This window comes from Atta cephalotes (assembly GCF_000143395.1).
Source record: "Atta cephalotes unplaced genomic scaffold scaffold00003, whole genome shotgun sequence".
Taxonomy (NCBI): Eukaryota; Metazoa; Arthropoda; class Insecta; order Hymenoptera; family Formicidae; genus Atta; species Atta cephalotes.
Genome location: NW_012130067.1, coordinates 7818888 through 7843938, shown reverse-complemented (window position 1 = coordinate 7843938; position 25051 = coordinate 7818888). Strand labels below are relative to the sequence as shown.

Here is a 25051-nt window from a genome sequence, read left to right as displayed (position 1 = left end):
ACACACTATCTACACACACACACACACACACACACACACACACACACACACACACACACACACACACACACACGCGCGCGCACACGCCACGCATGCACGCACGTACGCACACTCATGAACAAAATTATCGCAAGATTTTTCACAGAGTTATGCTTACTTGAAGTTATGCAAAATTTTGATATAAAATTTATGTTCTGATAATTTTGTTAACAAGTTTGTGTATAGATAATATGTATATCTATATATTAAGTATCAGGTGATTCATTTTAATCTTAACAGAGGCAAATATCTTTCTCTTAACAGAGAAAAATATGGAAAATACGGAAAAATATATAGACAAAAGCTGATTCGAAAGAGAATATAAAATATCATTAATTTGACTTTGGATTGTTAAGATCACGTCAAGATCATTTAAAATTTTTTAAATATACCTTCCCATTTTCCATTACAAATTCTCGCGCATACTCCAAGAGTTTTTTAAAATGCTTTGATAAAATTGTTTTTCATTAAGAACTTTTCGAATTAAAACTTAAAAGTTATCCGGAATTAGCATTACTCAAGATGTCCGATCGATGGCTAAATTTCTCGAATTGTTCAGAACCATGACCTGAATAACATTTATTAAGATCATTGGAAGTTGTTTCTCTTTTTACGTAAAAATGAAAATAAGAGGAAAAATCTCTCTAATGGCCTTGATCTTGACAAATGTTATCTAGGTCATCATTCTGAACAATGTTCAAGAGCTTTCAGACGTTAATCGGACACTTTGGGTAAAGCTAACGTCGGCAGTATTGTAACTTTCAATAGTAAACACGATAGTTTTTTGCACCCATGCCATGTGTTAAATATTATCTGTAATATAATATTATATATTATGTTGTTTTTTTGTAATATGTTATAAAGAACATTTTACTAATAAATTATACCTAAGTTTTTTTAACATGATAGCAATAATAAAATGTATTGCTTAAAACCAGGGTTGGATAGTAACTAATTAAAATGTTAAAAGTTAATAACTTTCAACTTAACTTAGTTAATTTTAAATGCGTTAAATTTTAACTTAACTAAGTTACTTTTAAACGTTAACTTTTTAACTTTTTTTTAAGTTTTTTTATCTCTTTTAAATATCTTAGAAAAATAATAAGATATAATAAGACTAAGGGCGTATATTCGTAATCTGTTCATATTTTAAGACCAATTTTTCTAGATGCTAATACAGCTCTCTGATTGATTTATTATTACTTAGTCCGGATCTATAATAGGTGTTTTAAGCCTTAAGTCATAAGAAATTTATCAATTATAGTCAAATATTCTTCTCGCATTCGATTGTAATTGGTCAATTTCTTATGGCTTAAGACTTAAAAAGTAATCATTGATTAATCTTGTATCTCCTCTATGTGCTGACTGTTTTTTTAAAGTTATATAACTTATATCGTTATGTGTTATATACTATGTGTTATATCACATATGAATAAAAAAATTAAAAATTAAATTTATTTAATAATCTATATTATAATTATTTAATCTCAACAATCTTAAAAAAAAAATGAGGACATTTTGATCTAAAAAATAATTTTTTCAAAATTAACTTTTTTTTAACTTAAGTTAATTCAATATTGATTTAACTTACGTTAAGTTAATTTTTTATTTCTTCAACTTTTAACTTAACTTTATTAATTTTGTAAAGCCATTAACTTTAACTTTATTCAGTTAAAAAAAAACATTAATTTACCCAACCTTGTTTAATAAATGCAATATATTTTATATAATATATTTTCAATTTAATCATTCATATTAAAAACCATGCATATTAAAAATATATTCATTTTCAAGTTATTAAATAAATTTTTTAGACAACCGACATTTGAACTATTCCTTTCTTTTGTAGTTTGGAATATCAATTTTTTTAAGATATTAAAATATATTTTTCCTTTAAACATTTTTGTGTCAGAGTTTTATATTTTTGTATGAAAAAGTGCATTTTCCTCATTTTGTTAACTATGTTAAGAGCCGATTGTTACATCTTTAGATAAACTATGGTAATTTACTTATTGAATAAACAAAAGAGTAAAAGAATAAGAGCATAAGAGAGTAAAAAAGTAAGAAATCGAGTGCAGCAAAGAAGTCTCACATTGTTTGCACCTTGCTGCACTCGATTTCTTTGACATTATGAATATCGGATTGATATCAAGTATTGCCAGGAAATGGAAGTACTCGTTACTTCCCATACAGCAAAGAAATATTACAGCAACATTGTAAAAATATTTCATTGCAAGATTACAATATTGCAAAAATATTGTTGCAATATTTCAGCAACATTGCAGCAACGTAAAAATATCCATTTTAAAAATAATAATACGTAATTTTGCAGTAATATTACAATATAATATATATGCAATATTAAGTTTTGCGCACAATGGAATGCAGTATTATTGCAGAAACATTGTAATAACGCAGCAACATTGCTGTAATATTACAATGTTACTGCAATATTTATTATAAGATTTTGTACTATATAAATTTAAATATAAAAAATTAGAAGTAGGAGTTAAATGTAATATACAATGAATACAAATAAATATATGATTATATACAAATAAAAATATGACTTCAATTAATTATGTCTTTATATTTTATAGGCGTGTTCCGATATACACTGCCAGTACTGAAAATCTATACATAACGTGAACTATAAATTTTCAGTATTGGCTGTACATATCGAAACACGGCTTATATGTCTTATATCTTATTATTGTGTCCATTGCATTATATTTAATCTTATTTCTAATTGCTTTATGTGTATAAATTATAGGCACAATTCCTATTGGGAGTACAAATTAGTTTGATCCGTTTCCCTAAAGATAACTCCAGCTGTTGTGAATGATTCATAGTGACAGCTGATTTTGGCAGTTTCAGAGAGGTTAAACATCTGCTAATAATATTTAGTTTATATCGCTTTGAGATTCACCTTGATTTTTATTTTGTTTGAAATGCCGAATTTTATGTTAACCAAGCAGCATTTGCGGGAGATTTTGATTTTCTGCTTTAATTGGAAGAAAAGTGCGGCTGAAGCCCATCGAATGCTTGTCGAAGTTTATGGCGGCACTGCTCCAACTGATAAATCATGTAGGGAATGGTTTCGACGTTTCAAGGATGGAGATTTCAGCGTTGAAGACAAACCTCGATCTGGACAGCCAAAAAAATTCGAAGACAAAGAATTAAAGGCATTACTCGAAGAAGATCAGAGTCAAACGCAAGAGGAGCTTGCAGAATCATTGGGGGTAACTCAACAAGTCGTTTCTGTACGATTAAGAGCCATGAGAATGATTCAAAAACAAGGAAATTGGGTGCCTTATAAACTGAAACCGAGAGACATTGAAAGGCGATTTTTCACTTGCGAACAGCTGATTCAAAGACAACAGAGAAAAGGTTTTTTTTTGTGGATTGTGACTGGAGATGAGAAGTGGATATTCTACAACTCCAAGAAAAAAAATACTACGCTAAGCCTGGTCAATCATTGCCATCGACCTCAACATCAACACCACGGCCGAACATTCATGGTTCGAAGATCATGCTCTGTATCTGGTGGGATCAAAAGGGTCTTGTTTATTATAAGCTGCTGAAGCCTGGCGATTCCATTACGGGCGATCGGTATCGGCTACAATTGATTCGTTTGAGCCGTGCATTGCGAGAAAAACGGTCGGAATATGATATGATAAAGACATGATAAAGTTATTCTTCTTCATGATAACGCTCGACCTCATGTTGTTAAAGTCGTAAAAAAATATTTGGAAACACTCAAATGGGATGTTTTACCGCACCATATTCTCCTTATGATTACTAGTTGTTCCGAAGGATGCAGCAAGTCACCGGTTCACTTCTTTCGCAGAAAATTGGCTCCAAAATTGGATCACCTCCAAAGACGAGTTATTTTTTCGAGATGGAATTCGAAACTTGCCTGAGAGATGGAAAAAAGTAGTAGGCAGCGATGAACAATACTTTAATTGATCTGTTCATTTATTTTGTTTTGAAATGAATGCAAAAAAAAACGGACCGAACTAACTAATTTGTACTCCCAATATAAATTATAGATATTGACTACGTTTACATCTTATGTTCGTTTCCTTCCATTAAGTAGATTAACTTTAATCTCGGTTCAATTTATTCTTCGTTTTTTCTAATCTTTAGAACTAGAAAAAAACGAAGATAAGTTGAACTGAGATTAAAATTAATCTATATTGGTAGAAATGGACATTAATCGGATTTAATAACATTCGTAGTTAGAAACTAATTAGTCATTCCATTTTTCAAAGGAATATAGTTATGAGATTCATTTAGCCAGTTTCATAACTACAGATGTTATGAAACCCGATTAAGTGTGCCGTGTAAAAATGTGATCATTAATTCCTATTCTTCCATTATGTCCAGGTCCTTACTTTATTGAGTTATACACAAATCAATATATACAAGTTGTAACATTGCTGTAATATTGCAAAAGAAATTTTCGCAATGTTTCTGCAACATTGTATTGCAATATGCAACGTTGAAATGTTGCAGCAATGTTGTTTCTATGCTGTACGGATTATAACGAAGTTACAGTTATAAGTTACTTTTTTGGTAACTTTAGTACTAGTTGCGTACTTTTTTCTTTGATAACTGTAACGGAAACGAAATTACATTTTTTTTGGTAACGGCAACGAATTTTACAGTTACTTTATCGTTACTTTGTATATGATTGGACATGATACAATACAAGTCACTTAACTTTAAAAAAATTTCGTAAATTTACATATATAATAGATGTAAAATAGATTACATGATTAGTCCTTATAAATATAAAAAATCCTGCAATTTTATAGAAATTATGTAATTCCAAAAATTATGTAAATTTGCTTTTATTGTGTAAATATATATTTTATATTAAATTATTTTATATTAAAAATTATGTAAATAGCAGGATATTTTGAATATTTTCTGTAATTATCCAAATTTTGGTAATATTACGTAATATAACAAATATTTCGCGTATTGTTATTAAATGTATAATATATAATGCGAAATATCATATTATCGTTCCTATAACTACATATACAATTGTACTTCCACAATCTGCTTAATATATCAAGTATATATCAAGAAATTATTTTTATTTACATATTGCAAATTTATAAACGTGTGAACATTTATAACTATTATAGTAGGTCTCAAAGTTATCCAATATATATAGTTGTAATTTTCCACTATTTTTTACAATGCGTTTGAGACTAGAGAGGTCCCTAAGGCCCATTTGGCGACCGTCGATTTAAAAAAAAGTAACAAAAAAGTAACGAAAAGGTATTTTCTCAAGTAACTAACAAATTAAAATTACTTTTAAAAATCGGTACTAACTAACGGTAACTTGTTACTTTTCCTACTCGACAACGAGTAACTGCAACTTTTTATTTTTAAAAAGTAACTTTCCATTCCCTGAGTATTGCTATGATTGGAGACTGCTGAGGATGGCTTGAATATAGCCGAAACGTTCATTTTTGTATAATTATATAATAGATCCTTGATGAAAATAATAATCGGAGCGTAAGTCGGATGTAATGGGAGAGTAACAGAAGCATAAACGAAACTTTTAGAAAGTGAAAATTGGAACATCAAAATATAAAAGAAGCGTAAATGCTTCTTTTATATTTCATTGTTCCAATTTTCGCCTTCTAGAAGTTTCATTCACGCTTCTGTTACTCCCCAGCAAATGAATGGATTGAAATGAATTAAAATGGATTCAGATTTTCAGAAATATTGATTCACGAATGTTAAAATGAATGCTTTTCAATCCTGAATGCATTTATAGGAATTGCATGACGCATATCTCTATGCCTTTCAATCTAAAAATAATTAACTTTTTCTGCAATTGTGAATACTGTTCAATTCAAAATTTTGAATAAGAAATGCAGTTTTTCAATCCAATTGTATCCAATTGAATCTAATTGAATCCAATTGAATTCAATTAAATCCAAAAAAGTATTCGCTATTTAAAATACGCATTTGGATAGAAAAAAATTTCAATCCATTTTAATCCATTCTCGTTTACTGACATCCGATTTATGGTCCGATTTTTATTTTCATAAGGGATACAATATATAAATCGAAATATATATATATGTATATATGATAATCGTATCAATTAAAAGTTGTTAACCTGTTGTCCGTTTTTACTCTATTTATTATTTGTTTTAATATATATTGTTTAATATTTCAAGAGCTCAATTTGAATTATTCGCTTTTTTGACAATAAATTCCAACGGAATTAAGTGTCAAAACCAGAACCTACTGTGTCCGCAATAGAACATGCAATGTAAACCATATCTGAAGAACATGTTTTGAAATCAAATTGAAGCCAATATCAAAGCAGATTTGATAATAGTAATAGATATCATCGTAGATCTATACTAAATGCAAACCAAATTTATAATTAATATGCTAACAGAATGGCACTAAATACAGTCGAGATCTGGAGCCAGATATCCCAACTGAATGATGCCAAATACAAACAATTCAGTTTTATTTTTGAAATATTGTCATGTGTATTTTAGAATGTGGAATTAATAAATAATTATTGATTAACATCACATTCTAAAATACATACGACAAAGTTATAAAATAATTAAAAAAATATTCGGATTCTCATTAAAGAAAATTTGGAAATCTTCGGAGGATTCGCCAACTTGATTTACATATATCTTCTTATAGGATTCCTGGACGTTTTCTTTTTACGAGAAGCGAGTTCATTTTGTGACGGGACCGTATATGATAATGACAGATCTTAATTAATTTTCGTCGACAATTTGTTGTAAAGTTAGGTCAGCAAGGTTTGCTCAGCTTTTGTCATCAACTGCTGTTAAATTAAGTTAAGACTTGTAAATCTTGCTTGGCTTTTGTTGACAATTTGATATCATATTCCTTACTTCATCAATTTGCTACCAGCTTTGAATACAACAAAATTTGCATCAAATTTGGCGACCTTTTGTCTTCAAATTTTGTAGCAAGATTTTAGAATTTTGTTTTCGATAGGATTTGACTGTCTGAAAGTGTATTTGAGGGAAGTTTGCTAATATTAATAATAATAAAGTATGTTCCCTATTTGCAACAAATCGATAAACATAATTTGTTATCAACATTTATGATTGCAGAGAAGGTTAGGGAGGATAATATTGCTACCTAATGTGCCTCTTAAAACTGTAAGAAGAAGCAAAGTTGCAAAGAGCCTCATAAAATGTATTTAATGATGATAAGAGTTTGATTTTGGGGAGTCTGCAATATTATTAAGTTGAATTTTTTAAACAGAATCCCCCAGTTTTATTATACACTACTGAACAAAAAATAGGACTTTAGAACACGTTCAAAATTGCACAATATTCAGAACACCGTAACTCGGTGAAAAATTATCGCAGGAAAAAATTCAAAAAAGCATTTGAAAGTTTGAAATCTCTACTTTCGAAATCGGTAATTGATATTTCAAGTTTTCTTAACACAATAGCAATAATAAAATGCATTGTTTTATGATCATTCATGCATATTAAGAAAACATCATTTTTAGATTACTGAATAATTTTTTTGAATAATTATTTTGGATAATGATACTTGAACTATTTTTTTCTTTTGTAATATCAACTTTAAGATATTGAAATATATTTTTTCTTTGAACATTTGTGTTTTAGAGTTTTATATTTTTACATGAAAAAGTGTATTTTTCTCATTTTGTTGACTAGGTATATTTAGTTATAACAATTTATATTCAATTTGTTATAAATACCAATTTTGTGTGTGTGTGTGTGTGTGTGTGTGTGTGTGTGTGTGTGTGTGTGTGTGTGTGAAGTTGTATGTTATAATATTCTATATATTTTTATTAAACAATACATTTTTACAATCTATTTATGTTATTTGTTATTATTTTTTGTAATAATATTAATACTGAAATTTAAAGAAATTTAAAGAAATTTAATTTTTTTATATAAGTACTTTAATTATTCAAAATGATTTATGTAAAATTTCATTGCGATGTAGAGATTAGTTGTCCTGTAAATAAGTAAATTTTATTTATAGAAAAAACGAATCTCTATAATAAAACTTAATACATCATTTTGAATGCTTAAGTATTTATAAAGAATATGAGTTTTCGTGTTATTTTTTATATTACTACAATAAAAAATAATAACAAATAAAGTAAATAAATAAAAAGTTATTTTCTAATATTTAATACTTAAAGTATTTATATATACGTATATAAAAAAATTTTAATTTTTGCGATCTAAAATAATCTCTAATTTTTTTATTTTGGAAATATGTATATGATACACCCTTAAGCGTACATGGTACTTACTCTGAAATGGAGCAATTGAGTATTTTGGACGTCGAGCCACAGTGCGGACTTACACGTGGTGAAGTTACCGTACAGTTTCTCGCAATTATTCACAAACTGATTACGCTCGAGCGTTATTATGGCATTCACTTCGCCGGCGCTTGCATATTTTACAGCTCCTTCGCGACAGTTCGATATCAAAGAGTAAGAAACATTGTGCTGTACATCGCGATCTGTCAATCACAAAAATAAAAGAATTACAGAAGAGTAATCCGAAATAGGCATACAAGGGTTATTCCTTTTTGTTAATAAAATGTTATACATTGAAAAAAATGTTATACATTGAGATTACTTACTAAAACCAATAGCAGATATCGGAAGAGTTACGATTTCTGCGATAAATCCATGCGTATTACTAGCGCCGTTAGCAAATAATCTAATACTAATACTAGGATTCTGCGTTCTGAACAATTTTTTCTCATCAGGAGTATTAACTTCCAAATGACCAATCACTTTGGTGCTGATATTGTAAATGTCTCCGTCATACATTGTTATACTATCATGCCGGCCTGGCTTGCCAGTGGAGTTATAAAGATTAAATTGTAAAAGTCTGGAAATTCAAGATATTAGCTTTCTAGTTTTTATCGAGCTTTTGAAAACAATTTTCGTGAACATGAAAAAGAATTCTGCATGTACCTGAATCCAAATGGTTTGGCTCTGTAAGCACTGCGGAAGATCTTCACACAATTCACAGGATAATTATCATATTTGTAATATACGATCACGCGCTCCTCGATTGTAATTTCTTTTGCAGTATCGCATATATCGACCATACTGAATAAATGATAAGGAACATTAAGATCCTTAATAGGCGTAAACGTACTCTCGTCCGACTCGCGACCTTCTCCCGTCAAGGATAATATATTCACGCCGTTGCCGAGGACATTGTTAATTGTGTTGAATAATAACTCCACCTGTAATATACATAAATATATGTGATTGTGCGTTTTATTTACACAAATGTGAATTAGTATAAAACTCCGCTTTGCGTTTCTTTGCAAATTATGTATTCCGCATACCATGTGCGTTGGAGATACGACATTTATGCCGTGATAAGCGCTGCGATCTATGTTTACGTGCACTATTGCCGGAGACTTCATAATCGACTGTACAGCAGCCGATTTCTCATAATGTAAAATCCCAGCACCGGTTATATTGATGAATTTGAGAACCGATTCGACGCGCTTAATTGTTTCATGAGTCACGATGTCGTGGATGCGATGTTCGTAGAGATGAGCTTCGAATTCACTGTTCGCGATGCGTATTCCGCCCCAGTAATCGTACGCATCGTCTAAATTTCGCTTTCCGCAATGCAGGAAGACGAAGTTTCCGTTCCACGAGCACTCATGACGATGACCGAATAACTGACCGTTCAATCTGATCTGACAGTCCTCGAGACTTTGCTCTTTCCCGGAACACTATAAAACGTTCAATGTTTATTGATCTCAAACAAATAAGAAACAAAATCAATCATACCTGCAATGGTTCGGGCCAAGACCAGACACGTGTCAATGATCCAGGATGAAGCTCATATCTACGATCGTACGATATGTAAACATTGAGAGTATCGTAACCGAGTTGTCGGCATGCTACTTGAGCGTTGCGCTCGGTAAATCGATCATCGCACAATGGGATCCACTGAAGGGTCGTCCTGTTGAAGTACTCTAGGAATCCTGTTACAAGAGAAAAGATGCAGTTAAATATATGAAAATGACAATATATAATATTATAATATATACAGTATTATATATATATACCCGCATAGAAACTTGTAGCAACATTGCTGCAACATTTCTGCAACATGTTGCATATTGCAATGTTGCAGCAATATTTTTAAAATATTTCCAGCAAAAAACACAAATTGACATAAGAGCCATCCTGTCCTTGTTCAAAAATCAGTAAGAAACAAAGACAAGAATGATTCTTGTCACTGTGTCGATTTGTGCATCTGCTAGAAAGTTCAGTTTGAGTGTTAAAACTTGTATATATTGATTTGTGTATATAACTCAAGGATCTGGACATAATGGAAGAATAGAAATTAATGATCACATTTTTACACGGCACACTTAATCGGGTTTTATAACATCTGTAGTTATGAAACTGATGACCAATCTTATAACTATATTTCTCTGAAAAATGGAACTGGTTTCTAATTACAAACATTATTAAATCCGATTAATGTCCATTTCTACCAATATAGATTAATTTTAATTTCAATTCAACTTATTACTTTTTGTCTTTTTCTAGTTCTAAAAATTAGAAAAAGCCGAAGAGTAAGTTGAATCGAGATTAAAATTAATCTACAATACATTAGTGGAAATAAGATATAAATATAGTCAATGTCTATAATTTATAGGAATTGTGCATATAATTTATAGACATAAAACAAATTAGAAGTAAGGATTAAATATAATGCACAATGGACATAATAAGACAATAATAATAAGACAATAATAAGATATAAGATATATAATATAAAAAATTAGAAGTAGGTGTTAAATAACATAATAAATGAATACAAATAAAATATGACTTCATAATTAATTATGTCTTTATATTTTATAGGCGTGTTTCGATATGCACAGCCAGTACTGAAAATTTATAGTTCACGTTACGTAATAGATTTTCAGTACTGGCAGTATATAATATATTAATTAATATAAATATAAAAAATAAGAGAAACTGAGTGAGATCAGAAGATAGAAAATATATAAGAAAAGATAGAAAGTGCTAGCTAATAAAGCTAATAAAGCTGAATAATCTATTGGCAAAAGTAAACAGTCGTTATTTTTACTTGAATTTTTTTCTGACAAGAGCAAAATATAGCTTGTATAATTTTTTGCATTCAATTTTATCATTAAAATCTTCTTTTAAATCAAGAAAAATTCATTATTTTAATTAACAAAACTAAAAGCGTATAATATAACATAAGAAATAACAATACAATTTCTATTTATTAAAGTAGAATGACTGCTTTTGCACAGTTGATGAAAGAATTTTAATTAATTTTGGAACATGATGTCTGTCATTTTTATTAAATATGACTAATAAATGTAACTGCAATAGAGTAGGAATTTAGAGATTTAATTTCTTTTGCGATTAGATTCATTTTTGCTCTTTTTAATTTTATAGAGTTTGTAATTGTTTCAGTATTTTTAAAACGTTCAATTCGTAACCAAAGAGTTGAAAAATCCAGGATTCCAATATTAATTTAATTTTTTTATGTTTTTGGATATAGCTACTTTTGCATACAGATTATTCAAATAATAAGTTTTTTTTATAATAGCTTTTGATTTTTCGGTCTACCTTCGTAATGCAATACGGAACAATGCCCATCCTTGCACAAACGAATCGTCTCGTCCGGCATTGACATGATATTAGTGGAACCTTTCATCGGCGTCAGTTTAGAAAACATTGAATTTGCGCTCGCATCAATTCGTTTTATCGGTCTCATTATGATCTCATGACCGGGTACTCCAATGGCTTTCAGCGTTCCCAGAACTAGGATGCCAACGTTAGGAGCGAATTCCATTACGACGTTGGGATAGATATGCAGAGTAGCTTCCGGCATAACCGTGATATCAGAATGTATGACGTATGGTTCGGGTCTCGCATACAGCGAGAGATTGTCCATTATGCGACCGCCCAAATTGTTCAGGTCAATCTCTCGATTTATATGCCGCCACGCGGAAGTAGACGCTTCAAATGAGTCGCTCGTCAAATACGGCCGATAGTTGGCCACAGCGTGATCGTTCCAGTCGTCGAAGTCGAAAATCCTCTGTCTGCGGAAGAAATAAAAGTAAATTATTGAAATAAGCTCCGAATCGAATGCAAATGTAAAAGATGTAAATCATACATTTACATGAAATTACCTGATAGAGGTGTCGTTAGCAGTACCCCACCAATTCTCCCTGACATCTACTTCGTTGTTGATCTTGGCTGTCCTGATACCTGCCAATAACTCATAATCTAGTGAATTCTCACCGAAGAGATTTTTATGTACTTGTACTTTTTGTATGCCGTGGAAGCCGACGACATAACTGGGATCGTCAAACGTTCGACGTGATCCTAAATTGCTGAAGTCGTACATATTTCGCTTAATCTCGTTGCGATAAAAGCGAGCGTAAATATCACCGAGGATTTCGGACTGGCTATCCGCTCGGAACTCAACCATGTAAATACCGTTATTATTCTCAATATAATTATTATCGATTCTGATCTTCTTTTCCATTCCACGCATGGATATTAAACCGGTCTTACAGCGATTGCTGTCGAAACGATTATAGGATATATTAAGGTGCGCGAAATGTCCGTCCACTACAAAGCCAAACTGTTCGTTGTTACGCCAGGTGTTGTTCCCAAAGTATAGAGAATGTGTGAAGTTCTCGTTGTACTGCCAGACATCTGGTAACAACACCTCGAATCCACCACCATGATTTCTTTCAATTGTGCTATCCTGCATTATCCAGTGGAAGAGATTGTTGGAGTGCCTTGCATCGCGGCTGAACTGATGTATCCCTTTACCGTTGTCTGTGATCAAGCTGTTATTTATATGTATCGAGATCTCGGACAGGTTCGATTGGAAGATATTCCAATAAGGCGAATGCACATAAACGGCTTCTTCATGATTGTGTGATATCTCGCATTCGACTAATTGAATAGTCTCATTGGCTTTCCGTAGAAAATGATATCCGATCTCATTCAGGTATCGATTATAGTAGGACGCAAGCACACCTTTCTTATTGTTCTTGATCTTTGTCTTTGTGACAGATAGCAAAGGAATAGGACCATTGACTATTTTATTGTGAATATTCTGTAAGTCCATAACATTAACATAAAATCAATGTTATACCATTAAATTCATAATGTAAAATTATACCAATATAACTTGAGTTATTTTTAATCATTCCTGAAAGCCATTAGACAATATGTCATTAATTTAACTAAAAACAGTAAGTTCAGATTTTTTAAATGCTAGTAGCAACGTTATCAAATCAATTAATTGTGATATTATTATTTCAGTTTCAATTTATATAATCGTGTTTCAATTCCAACATTATGAATTTAGAATTTACATGAAAAAATATATATTATTAGGTATTAGCCTCGACTGCATTGATTTTTTTCGAAGTACTTATTTAATTTATTCATGTAGTTTAGATTGTTTTATTATTTAAACAATTTATCTTAAGAAACATTGATTCAAATTTAATATTTTATAATTTATGTATTATAATTTATGTATTATATACTAAGTGCATAAGTTAATATAAACGTTATTTACTTTGAAACTAAGCAATTTAACCACAGAAATGTATTGATTAGATGTAGTTGTTTTTTTAATCATATGTTTTGTGTCAAAATAATACAATTCGGCAGAGAAGTTTAGAAGTTTAAATAACAAGAAATTATTTAACTCAAGAAATTGGTTTAAATTTGATTTGAGAACATTTAATTTAACAGCATATATCTCTGTATTAATGTAATATTTATACTTAAAATATATACCTGTCTTGGAGCCGAGAGCGACGTGATAACTATGACAGTTCCACCAAGAGCATTCTCACCGCTCTTATATTCCAAAAGTACTACAAAGGAACTAGACGAGACGGGGAAAACACTCAGGTCCCGTTTTACGTGCCAAACAGTCTGATTTATGTCGAAATGTTGCGAGTCGTATAGTATAATTTGTTCCGTACTTCGATTTTCAATCGGATTCAATAATTGAATACCAATGACATAGCTTGGTTTGCACTATAATTGGATAAAATTTAGTTCAACTATGACAACAAGATACTTCTTGCGAGAAGAAAAAGAATTTATACTTCAATGTTGATGATACGACGGATAGAGTCACTGGTTACTTTAGTCGTGATAATGTATTTGGTCTCTCCATTAGCAAGTTCGATGTTCCCAGTCATTTCCGGCAAGATTATCGGATTGTACGGTGAGTCGACTGTGGTGTCCGATTTCCGCAGGAACCATCCCGCGAATTCTCTTTGCTGAACGGCCGAGAGAGCCGGATTGTGTCTTATTCCCGCGACCTTGTTATTTTCGATTCGTGAATTAATAATCCGCATACCTAATTGCTTGAAACTGATACCGCTCCCGCCGTTTTGAGAGAAGTCGCTATTCGTCACAGTGTTTATTGCGTCCGCCGAATATATGTCTGAATACAGAACTCCTAAGCCATCTTGCAGATTGTTCAAGACCTTGATACCGTTTAGTGAATGCCGAGCAAAATCAATTTGCAAAGCTATTGTACAAATAAACAACATAAATAACATATAAACAACATAATTCGCGCGATTGATTATTAAGAAAATCTCTAAAGAATCTGAAAAAAATTACCTGGTTTAAATGAATTAGTTTTGTAATCCAGCAAGCCTGCCTTTTCAATCGTCACGTACTGCAAGTCGCTTCTTTGAGCTAGTGGTCCTAATCTGAGACCAGCCCATGCCGCCTCCAGACACCTGACACCAATATCGTTCTCATGAGTACACGAGTTTTCAAAATCTTGCTCCCTTTCCGCTCGACATTTAGTTATATCATTGTCGTACTCGGTACAGCGTACATTGCTGAGGAGTATCTTCTCATTGATCCCTGCATTCGGAATTTGCGATCGCTCCATAAGCCAATTCTCGAAATCGAGGATAAAGCCTAACTGATGACAAACGAGTGCTGCGTCCTGAATTGTCCATCCATAATTGCACACAGTGCCCCATTCATTTCCAATTTTTATCTTTCAGAATAAAAAAATTAAAGATTATGTATACTGCAATTTTTTTCTTTATTTCATCATTTGAACGGTACTATTCATTAATATTTGTAAAATTGTATATGTAAAATTTATACAATACGATTCAATAAATTAACTCGTTAAATACAAATTATATTTAAAAAATAAAGATAATACAGCGAGTTACCTGCAATCTCCCTTCAAAATTCGTTTTTCCACCAAGAAGCCTCACTGGTATAGATTCTGTCTCATGGACTTGAATCGTATTCTCATCTGTAAAAGTATCGTTATTTGGTAACATAACGAGCTCCTCCTTAAGAGTGAATAAGATATCGCTGGGTTTCTTGCCGCGCGCGTCAAATTTGCCTGCGATCATCATTCCTACAGCCGGTGGGAAGCGTAATGTAACGCCCGGTTGCAATATTAGTTTGCCGCCTGGTCTTACATTGATATCACGCTTGACAATGTACTCTCCGGCTTTTAATTCCTCTTGGCCATCAACCTCACCTCCGACTTCATTCGAGTCAGATCTGATAAATTGCGGCACGAATGTCGGATTCGGGATAATAGTATTCGCGCCGGGATTGCTATTGTGCAGCAAGTAAGGCAAATACTCGATTTTGGCGAGATTATATCTGTCCTTCCTAAATAACATAGTCATGATTATATTTTTATTATTACTTACTTTACTGCAAGAATTAAAAAATGTTAATCAGGCGTACCTATGAAATAATCGATCGAATATTATCTTTTCTTCTGCAGATCCTAGCCAGTTATACGTGCAATTGATAACTTTACTCTGATCTTCCAGATGAGAGCCAATCTCGTAACGCGAATCGAGATTGTTTAAGATGTTACGGAAAATTTGAACATTGCTCGAAGATACGACAACGACAGCAGCTACTCTGGAACGCGGTATCAGTTTGACATTCCGCAGATCGCCGTTGTCGAACAATTCTCGAACACGATTATGTTTCAGGAAGTTTCTTGTGAACAGTAACTTTTGCGCGTCGTTGTAAGGCGATAAGCCGATGCTGACTATAAAGGTACCTTGGTTGTTATAGAATTCATTATATCGGATCACGACCTCCGCGGGTAAAATGTTAAACTCTTCGTAGAGTGGATTTTTTATTAGAATTGCGCCAGTTGCTTGTTCTACAAAGTGATTATATTCTATAATAGCATCGAGATTGAGTGCTGGGCTCAGTTTAATTCCTAATTTCTCATTCCTTATAAATGAATTGTGCCCGATCTGCACTCTCATTAATCCATTATCTTTTCTCCAACTGGATTCCACTTGCAGTGCTGTTTCAAAGCTGGTATTAAACCAATTGCCAGTTACATTTACATACGAGTTGCCGGTTGAATTACCGATCTATTGACCGAAGGAATATCGATGTTAATTCGTGTATATAATAATATTATAATAATAATCAGTTATTTAATTATAATTAAATTACATTAATTAATTATAATTAAATTAAATTACAGGGCAATAATTAAAATCTATACACACATTACCGTAAAATTCTGAATTTTAGTAAAACTTAGTATTCGTATGTAAAATCTTAAGACTTATCAAGTTTCTCTAGTAATTAAGAATTAAAAAACCAGTTGTTATAATCAATAGATATTTTATTATATTATATAGATATATCTATTATATTATATTATATTTATATAATATAATAGATCTATCTATAATATATATAATATCTATACATATAATATATATAATATCTATTGATATTTAAATGTTATAGCTTCCTGTTTTGAAAACTTTAAGATGCATAGCTTTATTACACAAGAAATAAGAGTAAAAAATAGAAAAGATGTGAAGCTAAATGCGCTTATTTATGTTTCTTATTATTTTAGACAAAATGAACTGAATGATACTGAAGAAAAAATAGATATTAAATAAGTTATGAATGCTTTTTGCACAGAAATAAAATGCATCTTCCATGACAAACTCATCCGTATAAGACATTGGATTTTTATGCATATTTATTATTAAAAAACAATTAATAACTAAGATTTAAATTGTTTACAATATCTATATAATATATTTATACCAATATGCATTTTCTATATAAAATTTATGTAAAATAATATGTACAAAAAACGTGCTAAAATATGTTCTTTATATTAATTTTATTTATATTATAATAATATTAATAATGTTATTACATTAATGTTATTCATCTTTGAAATTAAATAATTTTCATATTTTTTATTTTTATTATTTTATTTTTATTATTTTACTTATATTAATACAACTAATAAAATTACTTTGAAAATTTATACTTTGTGTTTATAATATTGCAAATTATAATACAAAATAAAGTTTAAAATTTAAATTATAATTTCTAAAGTAAAATATTTTAAGAAGTATAATTAATAATTTAAATCACACAATAAGCAATAATAAACAATTATAATAAACAAAAATGATGTAAGCATGTATAAAATATGCAAATATGTATAAATAAATATGCATTTTTAGAACGTTTTAATTTTCAATAAGACCTATTTTTCTTCAATCTGCTTTCTAAAAAAAATTTTCGTTCAATTAATTTAACGAAAATATTAATATATTGATAAGTAGACATAAATATTAATATATTGATAAGTAGACATTGAATTCTTATGCAATTATAATGTCTACTGTCAGTATATTAATATTTTCGTTAAATTAATTGAACGAAAATGTTTTTTATTTTGATTCGATACAATATGTTCATATGGTTAATCTTCAAGCTATCTTGACTTTTCCTATATAACTTTAGTAAATCTTAACACATATCGATAGATAAAATTTTAATTATAACAATTTTTATCAAAAAATGTGGTAAACTTTATTTACAAATTTTAAGTTTTACTAAAATTTGAGATTTAATTTATACGGTGACAACATGAAGTAATAAGGGAGGAAATTCAACTCCGTGAAGAAAAGTGGGACTGTTTCATATGCCAAATTGGGAGACAATCCACTGCAAAGAATAACTTATTAATTAGCGCCATTTGCGTCTAAATAAATATCAATCTTACTTCACTTTTCCGGATTTATTAGTATTTCCTGATATTTTGTATTCTTGTGCGAATATATACAATCTTTGAAATTGTAAAGGTCTCATGCTTTATTCATGAATGTAAAGGGGAAAAAATACATCGGAAAAGAGAATCTTTTTAAATCTCGCACAATAAGTATAGCAGTATTTTTTATAATTGTAGAGATATGGTAAAGTCGTTTGAAACTATCAATGCAATGTAATGCTGTTGTATTTTATTAAATGAAAATGTACATGATTTGAAAGTGTTCGAATAAAAAAACTTCTTCATAAGAAGCGCAAGTTGGAGAAACAAACATGTACAGCCTATACAATTGGTATAGCTGACTGCTTTTTTTTCAAATGGTATCTAAATTAATAAGTTAAGTCCTAAACACTATGCGAAACAACAGCGATAGAAATAACGATAGTGATAGGTATGATGGAATCCAACATATGCCCAATACATGGAAAAAGAACATGGAATAAAATAATGATAAATTTACGATAAGTTAGAATTCTGTCGCCTTTTATGATCTATCAGTGTTCAAATTTTTAATTTTATTTATGTCCCAATCCGAAAAGGCATTAAACGAGATTGAAAATTTTTAATACATTTTAATTTATAATCTAAATTCTTGATCCATGTATATAGATAGAAAAGAATTGAACGTGGTAAAATTGAATCATTTTCTATTCATATACGGGAATAGAATATAATTTTTTAATGGATTTAAATGAATTCAAATAAATTCATTTTTTATAGATTCAGATGATGGATTCAAATAGATTCAAATTGTCAGTCAGCTGTAAAATTAATTCAGTTTATTGCTAAAATAACTTATTAAACAAAATTATGTTTTAGAAATATTACAGCAATGTCACATTGTGCTTGTGATGTTTATCGATATATTCCAAGAATATATCTTTGAAACATATCAGTAATCCAGAACGTCCTACCTCTTTTACATATGAGACGTTTCATTTGCGAGATTCCTGGAACATTTAGAGAATCTAGATGTGTCCAATGTTTCAATGTAAATCGCAGAAACATTTAAGTAATATCTTTGCGAATATATCTGTTGGTGACGTTCGTGTTATATAAATACTCACCGACTTGCAACACTTTTTTTAATGGATTTCGGAATATAGTCTGTTCACCGAACGATTGGTTCTTACTTGTGGATCTGTAAGTAAAAATCATTCGTTCGGTAAATAAGGCTGCATTCTAAAAACTATAGAAAAGAATCTGTTGCAACCTTTTTATCGATGAGTTTTATATATATATAAAAAAAAAATATATATATATATACACGGTGTTTCATTTTAAGTGATATGGTTGATTATCTCGCGAATCGATGATTTTATTGAAAAATTTTTCAAACGAAAGTTGCATGACTTGAAGAGGGACACATGATGGAAATATGGACTTGACCTTGAGTGATCTTGTCAAAATCAAGATCATTAATGTTTTTTTAAATAAAAACTCCTATTTTTTATTACATATTCTTATAGTTTATCTTGAGAGCTTTTCAAAACACTATAACAAAAGTTATGTTTATTGAGTACTTGCCAAGTTATGGAGCTTGAAAGTTATAGTATCGCCGGCGTTGTCTATGTACACATGCGCGATTTTTACGCGCGCGCATCTTCGCGATTTATCCATACTGTTTGACATACGCTCACGCGCACAGAATTAAGTCCAATCCTTCCCAATTGAACGATTCAACTTTCCTCTTTTTTCGTATAGCTTTTTCTTTCAATTTTTTTATGTTAATGGATTTTTTTCAAAGTCGCCGCTTTTTTAAAATCGCCGCTTACAGTTCAAATGAAATCGTTGATATTATTCTTGTGCTTGATGAAGCTGGACGAAATTAATGTAGAATAGAAACATTCAGGACTACCATCGATGTAGAGCGAAAAAAGAGGAAAAATGACTCTTTTTATTAAGAATGTGACTAAAAAGTAATAAAAAGTGACTATAATTAAGATACATGGTAGTTACTATTATTATTTTAAAAATACATATTATTTTAAATACATAAAAAATACATAAAAGAAAACAATTTAATATATATTCCGCAAAAAGGAAAAACTTCAACGTAACTTATTCTTTGATGTAAATCACAGTACAAAGGAACTTTTTAAAGTAGTAAGTTATTTAAAGTAACTTAAGAACAATAAAATGTATTTTATATGCTAGGCACGAAAAATCTAGTATATTCTAGAATATAATTCTAGATGTCACTACTCTTAATTCGAGCCTTTTTAAAAAAACTAGTTATAAGAGTAGATTTCTCTCGTTTTGTACGTACTCAATCTCAGAATTGTCTAAATTCAATTTCATTATCTGAGCACCTTGAAACAATTTGTGAGCAATTTTCATTTCTTCAAAGTCATTTTTCTTTATAGTTTTGCTACTTTGATGCCTATTAATTGCCTCTTCAAGCAGTTTTTCTCTAGCCTTTACATTGCTACATTTTCCTGTTTCACTTCCTCATATTGAGTCTGAAGTACAGAAATATCTTTATTGCTTATCCGATCGATAAAAGAATGATTAGAAGATCGCCGGTGAAGTATTGACATTTTGTCTTTGTGTGATTTTTCTTGTATTTCTCGATGAGCTTTCTGATCAAGCACGCGACTATCCCTCAAAACAATTTTAGGTTAACCAGTATTTTATTAAAGTAAAAAATTGTACGTGTGTAACACATTGTTTTTGAAGTTATACATAACTGAAAGTTCAGAATATCATTTATTATGTAATTTTTGTAACTTCTTCTCATATTTCGACTAGAGAACTGCAACGTAATTTAAGAATTCTTTATGTCACTATGTGAAGGATTTTATAAAAAAGGATTTTATAAAGACATAAATTCCATTCCTACCACATCACTTTAATCCAAGATGTAAATGAAAATGATATGAAGCTAAAAAGATAATTTTGTTGTTGGGCATTACAAATGGGAAGATCCAACTTTTTTAGTATGTTCTCTTCAGTGACGAAGCCTTATTTCATAACAATGGACAACTCAACAGGCATAACATATCATTATTGATCCACATACAATCCTCACTGGACTCAACGTGTGAACGGTCTTGCCTTAATCGATCGAATCAGTGATCGGTCTTGCCTTAGTTGGCTGGATCAGTCCCGATCTTGCCTTAATCGGCTGGATCAGTGATCGGTTTTGCTTTAGTTGGTCGGATCAGTCCCGATCATATAACTAAACAAATACTTAACGAAAAGTAACTTTGTTATAGTATTTATTTTGGAAAGCTCCCGAGATAAGCTACAAGAATAATAAATAATACGTAATAAAAAATAAGAGTTTCCGTTTAAAAAAATATTAATGATCTGGACCTGATTTTGACAAGATCACTCAAGGTCAAGTCCACATTTCCGTCATGTGTCCCCCTTCAAGCCATGCAACTTTCGTTCAAAAAATTTTTCAATAAAATCATCGATTCCTGAGATAATCGACCATATCACTTAAAATGATACACCGTGTATATATTTTATATATGTATGTACATGGTTTGAACTTTATATATGTATGTACATGGTTCGAACTTCACCAACAGCTATATATTATAAAACGATCTCCAATTTACTTAACAAACATCAAAATAACCTTATATGTAAAAATGAGCCGCAAACTAATATAAAAAATACGACAACACGAGAAAAATATCCGGGCATTCCAGGATTCAAACCGAGGTCTGGTTATCCATATTGGTAGATTTTCATCCTGCCACTGAATTACATAACCCTGACGCTGATAGTTTCTCTGTTGTGCCTATTTCATCTAAATTTCTTACACTAGAGAAGCGAGCGATAAGAGAAAGTCAAAGTGGGCGCGTTCAAGTGAATAAAGCGATTAGGTCTGCTTGCAATTAAACATGATTTATTGGATCCATAGGTAAGAATTAGTCATGCTCATTCGCTCGGCAAGCGAATGCCTTCGTCGGTTTGAACTCAACCAAAGTAACATCATGTTCTTCCCTTTCTTCGTCCCTAACCATAAACGTTATCTGCTAAAAAGCTTCCGTGAAAAATTAGATGTTGTAATTTCAAAATTGTTTGCACATATATATGTACAGAAATCTGCAGTATAATATTTGTCAATGTTACAAAATAAATGTTTCATACGTTTATGGAATATTGTAAAATTGATGTTTCAGGATTATTGCAAATAGCATTGTTGTAATGTCATCAAATGTTATAAACCAAATCTCCAAATGAAATGTTTATGGAATATTTTAAAATATATGTTATGAACGTAGCAAATGTGACATTGTTATAATGTCTTTGAACGTTACAAACAAAACATCCCAAATGAAACATTCCTTGTTAAATATTTCTTTTTAATAAATATAAAATTATTGAAATAATACCCAAGATGTAACATTATTGGAACGCCACGTGAATGTTACAACATGAAATATTATTCATGAAATATTTTATGAAATATTTTTATGCAACATTTCAAATTTATAGTATTTGTATACAGTTGTTGAAACATTCTCTGCATGTTTTATGTTTAGTGGAAAGTATTATAAACTGGTATACCATATTCTAAAATGCACACACGACAAAATTATTATAAAAAAAAACATTTTCACCTAAATTAGAGAATTAATTTTTATAATGCTCTCAAACGGTCATTCATGAAGCTGTACCATACGCGTCTTGCATGCTTGATCTCTACAATCATACGAGAACTGCTACTTCGATGATTGATAAACTTTGAATGTTAAGGGATGTACAACTGTGACATATCTACTAATAGATATTGTTAAAAAAATTCACTTCACGAGATAATACATCTTTTTTTTTTTGCCAGATTCTTTCATTTCCTACAAAAACATATAATGAGCATAATTTTATCAATATTTGAATTGAGAACTCATCATCATCAGGATTTATTTCACACAAAACATTAAATTATCTTTGTTAAAACAAGAAAAATTTTATTTCACGATCATGAATTAAAATCGCGATTCACGAATTAAAAAATTGTTTTCGATTGAAAAGAATAAAACTCACTTTCTTTCAAGATTTTATATTATAGACAAAAATGAATTTGAAGTTCTCAAATTGGATTGAAAGAATAAGAATTCATTATAAGTCATTTCAATCCTATATCATGGATTAAAATGAATTGCATGGCTTATTTTTTCCGTAAAACTTTTTCGATCGAAAGGAATAAGGATCCCAATTTTAATTCTGCGTCATGGATTAAAATGGATTCGAACATTGCTTATGGGTGGTTTCCAGTAAGGACACAGTCAGACATTGTGTAACACAGTGAAATGTTTCATTTTTGTTTAAGACAAACAACAAGGATGTAATGATTCACTATATCTGTATCCTTGCTGAAAAGCACCATTTATTTGAATTGGATTAAAATAGATTTAAAAAATCAAGAATTTGAATTCAACAATAACTAAATGAATCTTCAATTCTTTTTCGAATACTGGGATATGTTATAATATCTTGAAGATGGAAGAATATATGGTCTATATATGAGATCAGATTTCTTTCGCGACATTGTGCAACGGAAGGCGGCAATTATATATCGCTTATTTCTATGTTATTTCTATGTTTCTGTCGCTATTCTTATTACTATTGGTTCATATTGGATGCTTTTCATGATACAGTTGACATAAAGTTCTCAGAAAACGAGAATTAAAATGGATTCAGATTTTCAGAAATACGGATTCATGAATGTTAAAATGAATTCTTTTCAATCCTGAATGCACTTTTATTCATTTATAAGAATTATATAAAACAAATATCTATTTCTTTTCAATCTTGAATCCTTTTTTATTCATTTATAAGAATGGCATGGAGTATATTTCTATGCTTTCCAATATAAAAATAATATCGGCCATTTCAGTGCATTATGAATACTGATAAATTCAAAATTCTGAATAGGAAATGTAGTTTTTTATTTCAATTGAATAAAAAAGTTTTTCTTTTAATGGCTCATTTTCTTAAATGAATACTATTCAAAATTGTGAGTAGAAAATCCATTGTTCATTTAAAAATGTACTACGAGTGCTATTTTATTCAGAATTATGAATAAGAAATTTTTCGTTTTAAATTCAACTGAGTTAAAAAAAAATTATAAAAACATATCATGAATTCTACTTCTTTTAATAGAAATTTAAAAGAAACATTTAAAAGAAACATATAAAGAACTACGTAAATGTACAATAAACGTAAATTCCTTATTTTTAATTAATAAATTAATTGCTTTTATGTATATTTTATATTAATACGTTTCCTTTATTATACAATTAGCGTATGTTTTTTATATAAAAGTTTTAAAATAATAACTATATAATTTCATGTAATTACTACTTTAATTTATTTAAACTTTTACATGTAAACATTTTTTATATGGAATTCAATTCATTTTTATGGATTTAAAATACGGATTCGGATGGATTGCAAATTTCCAATCCATTTCAATCCATTCTCGTTTGCTGAGTCGATACTAGTTGATATAAGCGTCGTTCTATCCTTCTTGACATTTAGAGTGCATTTCGAGTTACGCATGAAGCGCATGATGTATCATTTTATCTTTCTTTATTATTTGAACAACAAGGATAAATGTATCTTGTGCTTCATGCATAATTCGGAATCACTCTCAGAGAACGTTCTAGCAAACGAGAATAGATTATATTGGATAAACCCTTATAAATCAAGTTTTCAAATCTGTGTTATTCGCGAAAAAAGTATTGAATTTTATAGAGACTAAAACATTGAATCTGTTTTTATACGTTTAGATAAGTATAATAATGTGAACTCTGGATTCATATAGACTTAGAAATGAAATGGTAATCTGC

The 25051-nt window shown here is 30.1% G+C and overlaps 1 protein-coding gene across 1 annotated transcript in view; it reads right to left on the bottom strand.

The window, feature by feature from the left end:
* Positions 1-25051, bottom strand: part of LOC105625620 — a 65004-nt gene that overhangs the window by 4956 nt on the left and 34997 nt on the right. The window contains exons 9-20 of the mRNA XM_012206942.1: positions 15869-16521; positions 15334-15790; positions 14759-15149; positions 14233-14663; positions 13916-14161; positions 12280-13220; positions 11714-12189; positions 9884-10080; positions 9427-9825; positions 9044-9321; positions 8704-8957; positions 8369-8580 (exon numbers count right to left, since the gene is read on the bottom strand). Coding sequence (XP_012062332.1) covers positions 8369-8580; positions 8704-8957; positions 9044-9321; positions 9427-9825; positions 9884-10080; positions 11714-12189; positions 12280-13220; positions 13916-14161; positions 14233-14663; positions 14759-15149; positions 15334-15790; positions 15869-16521 — 4935 coding nt within the window. The remainder of the gene's footprint in view (positions 1-8368; positions 8581-8703; positions 8958-9043; positions 9322-9426; positions 9826-9883; positions 10081-11713; positions 12190-12279; positions 13221-13915; positions 14162-14232; positions 14664-14758; positions 15150-15333; positions 15791-15868; positions 16522-25051) is intronic.